Raw genomic sequence first — 17,151 nt, forward strand, 5'->3', positions numbered from 1 at the left:
CCAGTCCAGAGTGAACTTCTGCACCGAGAAGGTTTTTCCAACGCCAGCGACACCGTTGGTCAGGACGACTCTGATGCGTCTCTGCTGGTCAGTGGAGGCTTTAAAGATGTCGTGGCACCTGATGGGAGTGTCGTGGAGGATCTTCATCTTGGAAGCCGTCTCAAGCTTCCTCACCTCATGTTGAGTATTAACCTCTTCACTCTGTCCCTCTGTGATGTAGAGCTCAGTGTAGATCCTGTTGAGGAGGGTGCTACTTCCTGTTGCATCACTTCCTTCAGTCACATGTTCACATCTCCTCCTCAGACTGAGCTGATGTTCATCTAAAACCTCCTGCAGACCACGATCTGCTGAAAGTCAAGAAACAATGTCAGAGACAGAGAATCTGAGAATCTGCTGATTGTTTTCATCAGAGACAGAGACAACTTTGTGCTTTTCTAACGATGTTACATGTTGATGCTGTATGAAGGAACTAAATAAAACATCATGTGCTGTTGTCAGAAGTGAAGACATCAGCAGACACATGTACAGTGCTGCTCTGACCGGCTGTCTGAGCTTCAGCTCCTGTTCTGGATCTTTTTCCACACTGGGGACAGGAAGAGTCTCCTGAAGAACAAGACTGGTCCCAGTATGAGGTGATGCACTGTCTGCAGAACCAGTGTCCACAGCTGGTGGAGACTGGATCCTTCAGGACGTCCTGACACGAAGCACAGCAGGACGACTGCTCTTCCTCAGAAACATGACTCCTCTTCCTCTCCCTGTGAAGACATTTCCTGATAACTCACATGTCACAGTCACAGGTTGTCATTACTTCTGTCAAGGAGGTTTTGTTTTCACCCAGTATGTTTGTGTGTTTGTTGGTTTGTTAGTTGGATTTTAAAAAAACACAGATTACCAGTAAACTTGGTGGAAGGTTGTGGTCTGTGAACCAGATCGGGGGGGGGGGTCCTCTTTCACAGACATGTTCAGAGGACTGATGTTTTCCAGTGTGTGGAATTTGGTGCAGATCCAAATCAAAATCAGTCTCTAGTGGATTTCAAAGTGGTTTCATAAGGAGCGTGTTGGTTCTTGGTGGAGGTCTGAGCTCTTTGAGTGATTCTGAGAGATTAGTCACCAACTTCAATGAAGCTGTGTTCTAATGCAGGGGCCACACTAGAGAAAACTAGATCATCTTCAGAGCAGGTCACAGTAGAAACAGTCTCTTACTCTGTGTGTGAGGGTCCAGGTTCATTACTGAAGCATGGAGGAGGTCTCATGGACCAGTCACTCTTCATAGACAGACAGCTGGACCCTGGAGACTCTGCTCTCAGTCTGTGGGCCTGACCTCTGCAAACACAAACATGTTTTTATTCAGAACACATCATTCACTGGTTCATTCTCTGAGGATTCAGTTTGGAGCTTCACATGTTTGTAGTGTTAGGATTTGAAAATGTAGCTAGTGTGGGTCTTACTGAACTCTATGCAATAAAGTTCAGGGCCAGATAATGGCCTGCACACAAATGATTTAATAATAACCTTTTCCTTCCTACTGTTTAATCTTGAAATTAGAATGTATGTGCTTCACATTGTTGTTTTGTTGTTTTGGTTTAGTTGTTTCGAATGTCTGTACAAACAGAACGTACAGCCGATATAGCAGGAACATAATATCTTTTCTCCAACAACAACAGTTTGGCCCTCGTAGCATCAGCTGTGTCAAGGCCTTGGGAGTGGCTCCTTGTCACTTCCTTATTCCAAAGCCAAGAGGATGGACTGCGCCTGCGCACGAGGAGGAACCAGGGACTGTTATAAAATTGTACAGACGCCGGCTGTTGGATGCGTTCTGATGGGTTTTGTGTTCTGATGCGACTCGAGACTGTCCGGGGCTGCTAGCGTTCCGGGCAGTGAGATGAATGCCCGTTGTTTTGCTGCTCATACCTTTCATTGTTTTCTAAATAAATACTTGATTGAACAAAACCGAGTTCGGCTCATCATCTCATATTTAGGATAAACGACCACGCCGACAGTAGCAGTTCTCTTACTTTGTGTGTGAGGGTCCAGGTTCTTTACTGAAGAGTATAGGAGGTTCCATGGACATGTCACTCTTCAGAGACAGACAGCTAGATCCTGGAGACTCTGCTCTCAGTCTTTGGTCCTGACCTCTGCAAACACAAACATGTTTTTATTCAGAACACATCATTCACTGGTTCATTCTCTGAGGATTCAGTTTGGAGCTTCACATGTTTGTAGCAGGTCTCTTACTTTGTGTGTGAGGGTCCAACTTGCTCTGAAGTGTCCTCGTCCATGTTCCACCGGGCCGGCTGCGGCTCAGTTGTGGTTCAGGCCGCGCTGCTCTTCTAGATATTCAAGGTCTGGTCTATTTCCTTCTGGGTCTGCGCTCAGTTTAAAGCAGAACACAGTGAAATGATCTTTAGACCAGTTTCAATCTTTATCTGTTGAAAACGTCACAAACACAAATATTTAAACATTTCATGTAGCCGACCCATTTCCAAATAAAAGCCCTCCAGCGTTTCTGTCGACTGAATCAATTCATTTATTTTTAAATGTTTTTATTGTGAAATAGATAAGGGCTTCATAGTTTGTAGTACTGGTATTTATTTCAGTACACAGGACTTCTTATATACAAGGAAATACAGTGATCACATCAGAAACTTCAGGAAGGACAAGAGTCTCTCTCTCTCTCTCATTATGAGAGTACATTATTAAATGAATCATAAGAATATATGTTTTAGGGTACCAGTCAATAAGGGTGTGGAGGTGTACTAGTGTACAAGTACAATAATAAACTTCCTTTTCATGTAATATCCGTTTATGGCATTTTTAAATCCCCCAATAAACCTGCATAGCCATAAACAAACGTTGAATAACAAAGTATTTTTGCAACTTGAACATTTCCTAATCTACACTCAAAACAATCAACTACATTAAAGTTAATTAATACAAGCTTGTAAAAGTTCATGTGTCCTTCAACCCCTGGCCACTAAGAGAAGGAAACTCAACATCTAGTATCATGTTCACGTCATAAAGGCTGGAAATGAATTACAGAACTTTATAGACAGTAACACTGAGAGCACATCAGTCAGCAGCTTGAAGCAGCACTCTGTATCTCCACTCAGTTCTATGGCTTTGTGCCCAAATGAAGGTCAAACACGAGCTCTTCAACTTTATATTCACTTTAAAACTCACACAAAACCAGTATGAAGTTATATGTGTGTATGTGTGTGTGTGTGTGTGTGTGTGTGTGTGTGTGTGTGTGTGTGTGTGTGTGTGTACTCACACCTCAGCCAGTGAGTCCAGAGCTTTACTGGGATCCACAATGAAGACTCTCCACTGGTTGGTGACCACTGCTGTAACGTATGATTGTGAAAACACGTTCTGTTATTAAACACTTGATGAACAGATGAAGATAAAAAGTGAAACTGTGAGTTAACTCTGTTAATTAGTCCTTTGAAGGCTCTTTGATCCAGACCTGCTGTTCACATCTGTCTCTGGGATCCGATCACATGACGTCTGTCACCAGGTGTGAACTGACAAACTTAAAGTCATGTGATCAGCAGACGGATGTTAACAGCAGGTGTGAGAGTGAGACAGTAAAACTTTCAGAAAGTTGTGTTCACACTCACCTGCTCACTTTCCTTCCCTCTGCTCATCCAGTTGAAAATGGAGTCTGACTGCTCCCTGTTCTCAGGCTCCTCCTCCTCCCTGTTCTCAGGCTCCTCCTCCTCCCTGTGGAACCAGTTCACTCTAGAAACCAGTTCAAAGTCCAGTTCATACCCATGAAGATGAATTGGTTCATAGTTCATGTTTTATTGTGGTGTTATGATGTCGATGACAAACTTAGGATCATGTATTTAGTAACTTATAGTCCAGGCAAAGTAGCGTTTTACGAAGGACTAATTGTAAAATAATTTTTTTCAGCATAGATCATTTCTATGAGGTGTCCAGAACAACAAAACTATATGTATTATTTACAAACCTTGTTTGTTTGTTTTTTACATCTGATGGTTGATTCAAGAAGTTTATTTGTTCCTGGAACTGCAAAATAAATGGATTTTGAAAAACCAAAAAAACCTGTCCTCTCCTCACCTCTCCTCTCCTCCTCTCCTCTCCTCCTCTCCTCTCCTCTCCTCCTCTCCTCCTCTCCTCCTCTCCTCTCCTCCTCTCCTCCTCTCCTCCTGTCCTCTCCTCTCCTCTCCTCTCCTCTCCTCTCCTCTCCTCTCCTCTCCTCTCCTCTCCTCTCCTCTCCTCTCCTCTCCTCTCCTCTCCTCCTCTCCACACCTCTCCTCCTCTCCTCCTCTCCTCTCCTCCTCTCCTCACCTCTCCTCCTCTCCTCACCTCTCTTCCTCTCCTCTCCTCCTCTCCTCTCCTCTCCTCTCCTCCTCTCCTCCCTTCTCCTCACAGATTATAGATCTCCGACACCAGGAGGATAATTAACCTGATTTACTGATGGACTCTCCTTCTCATCACCTCAAGAAACGGACACAGAAACATCCGACACATGAAGTCGTTTCCTTCTTTCTGCTCAGTTTTGAGCTTCATGCATCGTATACAGATCTTTTTTTTTATTTATATTGTTGTTGCGTGGTCGTTTCTCCTAAATATGAGAAGAGCCGAACTCGGTTTGGTTCAATCAAGTATTTATTTAGGAAGCAATGAAAGGTATCAATCAGCAAAACAATGGGCATCCAGCACACTACCCCAGAACTCTAGCAGCCCTGGGGAAGTCTCGAGTCGCATTACAACGCATCAAACAGCCGGCGCCTGTCTATTTTATAACAGTAGATCTTGGTTCTTCCTCCTGGAAAGTGTGCAGGCGTAGGCCATCCTCTTGGCATTGGAATAAGGAAGTGACAAGGAGCGAAGTCTCCTTTAGTTGCTTAGGCAAAATGTTCATCTCTTGACCAGCCGTGACACAGCTGACATATTGTAGATCAGTGGTGTTGTCCATTGGAGCAAAGAATATTATGTTCCTGCTTCATCAAAACACTGTCCTGACTGTAAACATTCGAAACAACGAAGCCAAACAATGTCACTCCGAACCTGGGACATCTGCCTGAACTCTATGTGATGTTAAATGAATCTAAGGGAATTACGCTTTAATATCAAAAGTTAGAAATGAGAACAAGTCACAGATTTCACAGTCTTCAAAACGAGGCTCTTATCAGACCTTTTATCAAGACAGGTATGAGACTAAACAACAATGATTAAACACTAGGAAGGAAAAGGTTATTATTAATCATTTGTGTGAAGGCCATTTATTTGGCTAAAACTGCTCATGCTTTCCCCCCTCCTTTCTTTATTGCAAAGAGTTCAGTCAGACCCACACACGTGCTAAAATATTGAATCCTGACAACATCCAGTCATTTAAAGTTTCAAAAAATAATAATTTGAATAATAATAATAGTAATTAGAAAAGGCATTTATTTGTAAACTGATGGTTTAAACATACAACTGCATTATTATTATTAATATTGTTGTTAAATGTCATTTGACAAAAAGCTAAACGTACGTCCTTGAATGTCAATACGTTAAGGCCGGCGCCTGTCAGATCTCTTCTGCCAAACGCTCTTCTATTTGGTCCATATTCATTCTTCTAAATCTTCGGTGGTTTTGTTGGGCATGAAACCGGAAATGCGACTCCGGAAAGGATGTAGTTGTAGACCAATCACAGCCTTGCGGGCTGCGTGAGGCTTGCGGAGCTTTGCCGTCTAGTTAGAAAAATAGTTAATCCATTAATTGTGCCAAAGAATATCAAATATATGAAATGCAAAATATTGCAAATCAAACAGTAAGTTAAAAGAACACTCAACAATACTTTGCTTGTGGATCATTAATTATTCTTGATTTCATTGAGTCACCTTTAATTAATATCTGTCCTGTATATAATACACGTGCAGTGGTTGTATTGAACTATATTTTGTGTTTGTGAACAAAGCAACTTAACTTAAATTAATCCCTTTATGTAAAATACTTGTGTCCTCTTCTCCAACAATGTTCATCCCTTTTAGAATGAATTCACAATACTGAGGAGTGACAGTAGACGGTCGGCCAGCTCACACAATATTACAGTTTTTCTCAGTTGTTAACACACAAAAAGCGAAAATTCGGCACAATTTGCACAACATTCACTTCATGTACCAATAGCTTGACCCAATTTGGCACTACTTCACACTCCCTTATCTCAATAGACTCTGAATTTCCTTCTTTACACTCTGATGTAAATTACACATCACCTTGTTGTCAAAACACTACACACAATGTTCAGTTGTTGCACACACTTCTCAAGTAAAATATCAAAGCATCAACCTACAACACACAAATACTCAAATCTCTATACATCCAGGTCTGTTGAGCAATTTGCAATCAGGACTGCAGCATAAAAGTGTCTTCAGCCTCTGTTTTGTTTGATGAACAATGGAATACAATAGAATACAGTGTGCTCACAGTATTTATATTTTGCAGGACTGTAAGAGAACCAAACCGTGGAGGAAGAACACGCATGTTCACAGCCGAACAGGAGACTGAAATTGTAGATATGGTTTGTGAGAACAACTCTATCACACTCAGACAAATACAGTAAAAACAAGGATCCTGGCTGACCATGTCAGCCTCTCTACATTGGATTGTATTCTTCATAGGAATGCCATGCGGATGTTCCAACGGAACACAGACGCATCAAGGAGTTACGGCGAGAGTTTGTGCTTGTTAGTACCAAACATTCGGCACTGACACACATGCATGTATTGTACCTGTAATCCAATATTGTTCCTTTTCTACAGTGTCTCACTGTAGCCCACTGTGTTGACCTCTCTGTGTCCATACTGCAACTTGCATTCTCATGCTGTCTGTGTCAGTACTGTACTGTTCTCTGTGTGTACTGAAATAAACCTTTTCTTGCTGCATATTTGTGTGCTGTTTTATGTTTGACTATGAAAAAAGTAGGCCTACACTGAGACAGTTTACAAAAGGAGAAATGGCTAATTCTCCAGAGTCATTGTCATTCATATGGTGTGTTCCATTTTGATGATTGTGTTTTCAATTTTGCACTTCAGTGTGCTGTAAATGCTTGGAAGTGTGCAAGCAAATGCTTAGTTGTGTGTACTCAATAAATGGTATGTGTGTGTCATTTGAAAATATGGCTTTGTGTACCAAATGAAAACACGAGTTCCATTTTGTGAACAGTGAAGAGATTTGATGGCAAAGAGCCATCTTGCAAAGGGAGTGTCAGGTTTAGGATTTTGTGTGTGAGGTTTTGAGTTTTCTGTGTGCATTTTTGAGAAAGCCGTTATTGTTTTGAAAAACGTGTGTTAACAATCGTGAACTGTAACACAATGACTGTGAAAATTGTTGTTTTTTTGTCATCATTTGTCTTTAATGAGATTTCATTCATGAGTTCTTTGGTTTTTCTTCAAGGAAAAGCAGGTAACAAGTCTGAGGATCTGTGAGGATTCAGAGTTCGTCCCTGAATCTGTGCTCTTTGGTTTCCACTTGTTCGTCGCACTGCGGGGGGCTCAAACCTTTATTATCAGATTCTCGGTGGATAATGAAAAAGGACAAGGTCAGACAGACACCACCTGACGGAGGTTTGTACAATAATCCGCCTCCAACATCTCTAACCACCTGATCTCGCTCTTTAAACTCTTGACACAGAAATATTCAGTGTGAGCTGCAGGTTCTCCTCATCTGAACAAAACCCCCGAAATAAAGCACAAGCCCCTGAACATTATAAAAAAATCTGTTCACACGTTCAAATCAAAATTAGAGACTAAAAGAACAAAATATCCCCAAAGAATTCATGATGGTAAAATCCATTTTATAAACCATCTTGAAACAGCAAAGACATTTGTAGAAATGATAGTAAAGTGACTAAATACATTTTCCTAAATGCAGTGAAGCTCTTTTTCATCCTTTCAATTTATGTCACTTAAAAGTTAAGCTCCACAACATTTGTCTGACAGATTAAAGGGACTCTTACCTTTGTTGCATTTGAGAATTACAGCACATTCAAATCATCCCGCCTTCCTCCAATGCCCCACCCCCTCGTTCCCATCCGCCGTGTTTTAAACTTTTGTTTTTCCCCCTGGGAGCGGCTGTTTCAGTACGCCGTGGACCACTTTGGTCTGCCATCGTCAGTCGCTACGGTCGCTACGGTCGCTACGGTCGCTACTCGCTACTGTCTGCCGTGGAATCAAAACAAACCCTATAGTTGAGGACGCGCCTTGATGACGCGGGCCCGAATGCGCCACAAGAAGCAGACGGGCTTCCTGTCTGTTTCCATGCAGCAAACAGACAGGTCTGTCGGCCAATAAGGTCCTTCGGTCCGAAGAATTTTATTGGTTGAAGTTTTCACTAAATATTACGAGAGTGAAATAATTGTTTGTTTTAACTCCTGGTGGGTCTGTCTTGCATTTTAGAGTGTCATTACCTTATTAATACCAATTTAACCTTATCCACAAAAAGTGTAAAAATGCAACAAAGGTAAGAGTCCCTTTAAGTTATCAATAAATTATTAATAAATCAAAAAAATGATTAGTTTATAAAGTGCTGACGTGACTCTTTTTGTCATGTTTTTAGTTGTCATATCTTTTTTTTGTTGTGTGTATTTATGTTGTGCAGCTATTTTGAGGATTAATTTGACTTTAACACGTTTAAAACAATTCCAATTCTAATTTACAGCATTACTTTAATGTTTATTCAGACGCTGTTCATTACATGTTCATTTGCTCTTCTGCTGAGATGTAGGCATATAAAATTATAAAACATTCAAAAAACACTCTTAACATAAATGATTTATCTTTATCAGGAAACGGAGCAATGACTTATCTGATCAGTATTTCTGTGTACAGAAGAACAACATTTCATTGTAAGGCTGAAAGAAGGAATTCAATTTTCTTTATCAAGATGAATTATGGTTTCCAAATAGGATTTAACCATTTCACGGGAAACAAAAACAAAACCTGCAGCTATTAATCATCTGGAGCCGCAGACGACAGTGTTGGAATGAAGCGTTTCCGTGACTGTAAAAGGCTGAGTAGTCTCTGTGTGTGAAACGTCCACATTAGCTGTTGTACAGAGGCACCACTCTGTCGATAGGCGCCTTGCAGATGGGGCATTTCTTTGGCTGTGGCAGGGCCTCGTAGCACTGAGCACACGCACACACGTGGCCACACTCCAGGAACATATTCAATTAGTGATCCCCAAAAGTGAAACTGAATTTATTGCTGAATTTATTGCAAATTCTAAGTGTCTGTCTGTCACTTTAGAATTCAAATGAAACCATTGACATTTTTTTTTTTTAAATGCATTTTTTATAGTTTTCATTTAGAGAAAAAATGGAGTTTATTACTTTTCCAGTGAGTGAAAAACTCTTTTCCTGCTCAGAGCTGCTGCTGGAGTAGAGATCACACCAGCAGCTCAATGCACAGAAGTGATATTTGCAGTTATGTGTATAGGAGTTAAGGGCAGTCAAGATCTATACTTTGAAGTGTTTAAAAAGTAAACCATCAAAATCAAATCAAAAAGTACCTAACATTGTCGGAAAGGTGAATGGTCGTATTTTCCTATAAGGCCGGTTTTTAAGAAAAGGTCAAAGGTAAACATCTGAAGGCCCGTGCGCATTTCAAAGAGTTCAGGGAGGTAAAGTTGTGATAATATAACTTTGAAAGCTCTCATGATGTGAAGTTTCCCCTGATAAAACCTTGTGAGTGTATATTTGTCTGAGTGTCGTACTTACCAGAGGTGAGTGGTGCGGTTCCAAACCATCTTCTCCTCCTTCAGCATCAGTCTTTCGATGACGCCTTTGCAGTTATCGACAAACTGACTGCTCAGCGTTTCCTTCACATTCCTCACGGCGCCTTCAGTGTGCGACACGTAAAGACTAAGTATGGAACTATTGTTATAAATAAACATGATTTAATAGTATAGATTAGAGGTTTTGCCTGATTAAAAAGAGTCAGGGTGGCTGAACGCACCTTCTATGATTGCGTAGGGGACACATCTTCCTGGAGTTTCAGACAGGAGGTTAATCAAATCCTTATCAATGGTCACTTTCTTCGCTTCCTGTCGAAACAAACTTTGTAAATTAACACGTGGAAAATAAAAGGGGAATAAATTCTGGTGACATTAACGTGACAGAGACAGAGTGAGCAGAAAGGTCGCGTGCGACCTTTAGTCTGGCCACCGTGGTGGCTCTGTTCTTGTAGATGGTGTAGAAGAGGCCGGTCAGGGCCGAGCTGGTGGCCAGAACCACGATCTGAGCAGTGGAGGGTTTCCCACTGGAATCCATCCTGGGATCCGTGCTGCTGGGAAAGAGGAGACACCATTTACCAATCTGTCGTTGTTCTTGCACATTAAACTCAAATACAACTTTTAAGTATTTTTAATTTTCAGCGCTACCTTGCAGAGGAGAGTAGTTTTTAGTATTTTAAGTTTTACTCTTGCACCTTTTGTTTGAATACACTTTACACCGGCTGTACCGTGATATTTACAGGCTCTGTTAGCCTAATGCAAAACTTTGTATATCTTCAGTTATTCATCTTTAAATCTGTATTTATATTTGGCTTCAATACTCTTTATCTTATATAGTAGTAGCTTCAATACTCTGCAGTACTCTCAGTTACTACAAAATCGTCATGAGCACAATAATTCTTTACATTGACAGATTTGTAGTTCTGGAGGCAAGACTTTCATCTCACTGCAGGGAACTTATCCTTGATTCATCTGTCTGTCTGTCTGTCTGTCTGTCTGTCTGTCTGTCTGTCTGTCTGTCTGTCTGTCTGTCTGTCTGTCTGTCTGTCTGTCTGTCTGTCTGTCTGTCTGTCTGTCTGTCTGTCTGTCTGTCTGTCTGTCAGTAACTCACATTGTTGCATGTGTGTGAGTGTGTGTGTCACATGTAACAGTAGAACAGACACATGTTGTGAGCAGAAACGTGACTCCGTGCGATTGCGTGCCCCTGAAAACACAGAAGCATGCGCCGGCCTTAAGTGTGTGCGTCGTTGTGCTGCTCCGCACTCCCGTCCAGAAGGTGGCGCTGTTGCAGCTTTAAGTTACTTTGCCAATCACCCCAAAAAAATTCAAAAAAGACGAGAAACAGATTGTCAGGTGAGTTTCCTCTGTGGAGACTTCAGCTGATAAACCACAGGTCACATGTTCAGATGTTCCGTGTTTGCTCTTTAATACATTTGGCCTCAATGATTTTGTGAAGTTATTGTGTTGATGAGCTCTGAAGTCAGAGTTGAAAACATGGGACTGTTCACTTCTGTTGTATTTACACACCTTCACTTTTCTTTATGATATTTATATAATAACGAAGAGCAAAGAAAACGTGTGAAAGACGGATGAGTAATTAAAATGTGCACGTTGATCATAAGAACATGTTTCATTGTGTGTTGGGTTCAATGAGCCTTGAGAGCTTGTGAGAGACCAACACAAGTTACATGAGACAGGTTTACATCAAAAGCTTTTATTTAGAGCTGATTGTCAATTTATATATATATGATAATATATATAATAATATATATCAATCAATCAAACAAGTTACCATTACATTTCGAGTATATATAAGAACAAGTTCATAAGTCAAAGCTCAGAGAGGAACCTGACATAATGATGGCTTCTACTTCTACTGTGGTTTCTCTGGGCTGTTGGAGTTTACAGAGCTCTACTGCCACCGTGTGTCTGAAACGAGTCACTGCATCAGTGGAACAGCTTCTGTTCCACATCAATATAAACTATTATCAAGTTTCCTCTCAGGTGTTTTACTGACGTCACACGTCGCTGATATTGGAAGGTTCATTTAATGTCAACAGTCAACACGACGGAGAGACATGAACATTTAAAGTCAGACACTTTCTGTCCCTTGTCTCTGCTGCGAACCTCCCATCATCAATTATTTCCCAGCATGCTGATGTTCCCAGAGGCTGCTACAGTCTCCCCCTGGTGGTTGATCTGAGGTGGTGCTCTTCTTGTTTGTCACACATCTGGTTTGTCACAGAGGAAATGATCCATGTGTTTGACTCATAGACTGAATATAAAGGCTTTGACTGGGATGTGCTGCTGTTATACTGCAGCGCCACCTGTGGGTCAAAAGTAGAAAAGCCACCACCGCTCTGCACCTGATGCAGAAATGAAAACGTCCCATATTTAAGTCCAGAGTTTTGATCTTTTGTGTCAAAGACAAAACTCTGATTTTAAACTCAAAGTGATTTCAATGAGTTTAACTTTGTGTTGAACTAAATCAATTTGTGATGTGAATCCAGGAACTTTAAAATCATAAACAAACAGAATGTGGTTCTACACACATGGAGACATACTGAGGGACAAAGGTGGACAATAATAAAGACAAACTTAAACACACTGGATGTGACTCTTTATAGAGGGTTTATATATTCTGCTTGTGTTGTGTCATTTCAATAAACACATTCTTCATGTAAATAAACACAATCGGGGCAGGAAGGTTGCTGGTTTGAAACCGGTTCAGATGGGTCTTCCTGTGTGGAGTCTGCATGTTCTCCACGTGTTTTCTCCAGGTGCTCCGGCTTCATCTCACAAACACATGCAGGTTAGGGGTTGTGTAGATTGGAGACTACACACGAGCTGCTGCTGCTTCAGCCTCTGGATCCTCAGGACACAGCTCAGCCTCCGTCCACACACACTGTCCTCTTCACACTCACCTCCACACAGACTCCCACCTGTTGAGAGAAGAAGACATCAGTGTCACAGAGACTCACTTCATCGGCTGTGAGGCAGTGATGCAGCACATCCAGTAGAAAGAGCAGCAGGGACTTCAGTCCTGTTCAGAGGTGGAGCAGCTTCCTCTCTGCTTCATGTTCACGTGTTGGAATGAACACGCTAAGAGCTCAGTGTGTGTCCTCTGCATGTCAAAGTGCAGAGTGGACACCTGAGAGGTGGATTTACTGCTGTTACAGGTGAAGACATGTTTCACTGTGTGTTGATGAACATCTGCTTCTGACAAACTGGGACCAGATGAGACAGATGGACCTCAGCAGAGGTTCTGCTCTGTATAAAGAGCTCCTGGTTACCATGGTGACGAGGAGAGGCTTCAGTCCCACTGATCTCAGAGCTGTGACAAAGATCCACCTGATCAGTTCTTCACTGATGAAGTGAGAGGACAAACTGTCTCAGATCAGATGAAGACGACACCGTCTCTGTCCCTCGTGTGAGGCTGTCAGCTGTGGTCCAGCTTGTGTAAGTTACAGCGCCCCCTGGTGGCATCTGGTAAAAATACATTACGTGACCACGACATAATAACGTGTGTGAACGAGATAAATAACTCGAGGCCACGAGATCTGAATCTGTTGTTTACTAACAAGACGAGTGGAAGAGAAGAAGACACACACTGTCTCATTGTCTCTGAGGACACACACTGTCTCACTGTCTCTGAGGACACACACTGTCTCTCTGTCTCTGAGGACACACACATGGACCTGTCTTCAGGAAGCTGACTGAGGTCATCTGGTGTTTTGGGGACAGGATGAGTCTGGAGACATTGAGATGTTCTGGGTGAGTTAGAGATCAACTGAACCAACCAGACGTTGATTTAAACTTCCCTTATCCGGCCCTTTAAGGAGAGTGTGCACCACACAACAGTGGAGAGTCACTGTGGTCAGTGGGCGGAGCTTTGATACGGCTTGATCTCCAATTAACCTGGAGCAGGTTAGCCGTTCATCAGAAGTTACCATGGTGATTTACCTCGTTAAGAAGTGGACGAGCTTCGTAGGACTGAAAAAACTAAACCTGAAGTTAACCTGATAACCACAAATCCTGCTTGGTAGCACAGACCCTGGATCTGTGATACTGACTGTGTTTAGTAAAATACTGATGAAAGCAGCGTGGACTGACTCCACCCATCTACTGACCTCAGAGTCTCCAGTCGACAGGTTGGACTCTGCTGTAGATCAAGCAGCTCCTTCACTGCTGAGTCCTGCAGGTTGTTGTTACTCAGATCCAGTTCTCTCAGATGAGAGGGGTTTGACCTCAGAGCTGAAGCCAGAGAAGAACAGCTGATCTCTGTCAGTCCGCAGAACCACAACCTGGATAAAGAAATATGAATATTAGAATGTGTCCTCCTGTTGTTGTGGATCGTCATCATGTCAACACAGACTCTCAACATGCTGCTGACCTCAGTCCAGTCTGTGACCTGAAGATAAATATCAGATCAGACATGTTGGACCATTGTTTCATACATCAGCTTTTTCTCTGTGTGTTGGTCACTGAGCAGGTTTGTGTAATTGAACACTGTTTAAAGTAGGGACGGCTCTTGATGTCACTTCCTGTTTGTTTCTATACTTATCAACTGTCCAACGTGTTTCAATTAGAATGTGTCTTATTTTGAAAACCTGAGGAGGACGAGTGCTCGGCCTCAGTCCACATGTTATTTACTGACACTTTCTCAGTGATCAGGAGCAGGTGAGTGCAGGTGAATGGAGTTGATGAGGTGGACGTGACTGACAGGCTGGGTGAGGGACAGATGACTGAGGGACAGTGAGCAGAGCAGAACTGAGACAATTTAAATAAATAATGACCCAATAAGAAAGAACGTCTGAAAAGTGAAGAAGGATTTTAGGACCTCAGAGTCTCCAGTCGACAGTTTGGACTCTCCAGTCCAGAACACAGCAGCTTCACTGCTGAATCCTGCAGCTCGTTGCTACTCAGATCCAGTTCTCTCAGATGTGAGGGGTCTGACTTCAGAGCTGAGGCCACAACTTCACAGTGAGTCTCTGAGAGGAGACGATAGAGCAAACAACCACCGAGTCTGTAATCAAAGAAAATATCAAATCTGTGAGAATTAAATCAGAAAACACAACATTCACACAAAACGTGATCATGTGACCCTCACCCTGGTAAATCCCCTCTTTGTTAAAACCTCCTCAAGAGAATCCTTTCAGATTTGATTCAAGCTTCATTCAGACTAACAGAGGAACTCATTAGATTCAGGAGGTCAGAGGTCAAGGTCAGACAACATGTTCAAAATGATATCTCAAGTCTGTCTTCAGGGGTCAGAGGTCAAAGGTCAAGGTCACACAACATGTTCAGCATGATATCTCAAGTCTGTCTTCCGGAGTCAGAGGTCAAAGGTCACAGTGACCTCATGTTATTGTGAGGTCAACATGTCAGAAACCTGGAGGGACGGAAACACACACACACACAACGTACACACACACACACAACACAGACACACCTACACCCATACACACACCCTCCCCATACACACACACACAACGCACACACACATACCCACACCCTCCCCACACACACACAACACACACACACCTACACCCATACACACACACACACACAAACTGAAACCCTCACACACACATACACCCTCCCCACACACACACACACACACACACACACACACACACACACCCTCCCCACACACACACATACCACACACACACACACCCACATCCCCCCCAAAACACACGCACACCCACACACACGCACACGCACACAAACAAACAGACACACAAACACATACACACACCCACACCTTCGCCCTCCCCGCACACACACACACACACACACACACCCTCCCCCCAAAACACACACACACACACCCTCCCCCCCACACACACACACCCACACAAACACTCTCACCCAGACCCTCCCCCCAAACACACACACACACACAAACACACACACACACCCTCCCCACACACACACACCCACACCCTCCCCCCCACACAAACTCATACACACACAAACACACACATACACCCTCCCCACACACACACACACACAAACACACCCCCCCAAACACACCCACACCCTCCCCCCACACACTCACACACACCCTCCCCCCCCCACACACACACACACACAACCTCCCTCCCACACACACCCACATCCTCCCCACGCACACAAACAAACAGACACACAAACACATACACACACCCACACCTTTGCCCTCCCCGCACACACACACACACACACACACACCCTCCCCCCAAAACACACACACACACACCCTCCCCCCCACACACACACACCCACACAAACACTCTCACCCAGACCCTCCCCCCAAACACACACACACACACAAACACACACACACACCCTCCCCACACACACACACCCACACCCTCCCCCCCACACAAACTCATACACACACAAACACACACATACACCCTCCCCACACACACACACACACAAACACACCCCCCCAAACACACCCACACCCTCCCCCCACACACTCACACACACCCTCCCCCCCCCACACACACACACACACAACCTCCCTCCCACACACACCCACATCCTCCCCACACACACACACACACACACACACACACACTGATTGAACATGTTATTGATCATATCTGGACTCACACAAACTTCCTGCAGTTCCTCACAGCTGGGATCAGTCTCTGTCGACCCCAGTGTGATGTTTTGAACTTCTCCAGGTCCAACTCATCCAGAACCTCCTCTGACATCTGCAGCATGTAGGCCAGAGCTGAGCAGTGGATCTCAGAGAGTTCCTCCTCTGATCTGTTCTCTGACGTCAGGAACTGTTTCATCTGCTGATGAACTGAGTGGTCGTTCATCTCAGTCAGACAGTGGAAGATGTTGATGCTTCTGTCAGGAGAAATGTCATCACTCTTCATCTCCTTCAGGTTGTTGATGACTCTCTGGATGATCTCTGGATTGTTCTCTGTCCGACCCAGCAGGCCTCCTAAGACTCTCTGGTTGGACTCCAGACTGAGGCCGTGAAGGAAGCGAACAAACAGGTCCAGATGACCATTTCTACTGGTGAGGGATTTCTCCATGGTTCTCTTCAGGAGGTAAACCAGGGAGAAGGTACTGTCTGTGTCCCAATATGTTCCCAAGAAATTGTTGCGTTCTTCTGTGTTCCTCTCGGTGTCACAGTGGAACATGTAGACTGCAGCCAGGAACTCCTGAACACTCAGATGAACAAAGCAGTAGACTGATTTCTGGAAGATCACACACTCTCTTCTGAAGATCTCAGTACAAACTCCTGAGTACACCGAGGCCTCAGTGACATTAAGACCACACCGCTCCAGGTCTTCTTGGTAGAACATGATGTTTCCTTCCTCCAGATGTTTAAGTGCCAGCCTCCCCAGCTTCAGGAGAACGTCCCTGTCAGCCTCCGTCAGCTGCTGTGGAGTCGACTCA

At 43.4% G+C, this 17,151-nt stretch overlaps 1 protein-coding gene across 1 annotated transcript; it reads right to left on the minus strand.

The window, feature by feature from the left end:
* Positions 1–12,355: 12,355 nt before the first annotated feature.
* Positions 12,356–17,137, minus strand: LOC133005529 (ribonuclease inhibitor-like). Its single transcript, XM_061075237.1, has 4 exons — positions 16,348–17,137; positions 14,582–14,767; positions 13,872–14,045; positions 12,356–12,683 (listed from the first exon to the last, which is right to left on the minus strand). The coding sequence occupies exons 1-4, from the start codon at positions 17,055–17,057 to the stop codon at positions 12,662–12,664; spliced, it is 1,092 nt and encodes a 363-aa protein (XP_060931220.1). The 5' UTR covers positions 17,058–17,137; the 3' UTR covers positions 12,356–12,661.
* Positions 17,138–17,151: the final 14 nt, after the last annotated feature.

Source organism: Limanda limanda, chromosome 7, assembly GCF_963576545.1.
Source record: "Limanda limanda chromosome 7, fLimLim1.1, whole genome shotgun sequence".
In the NCBI taxonomy this organism is placed as follows: Eukaryota; Metazoa; Chordata; class Actinopteri; order Pleuronectiformes; family Pleuronectidae; genus Limanda; species Limanda limanda.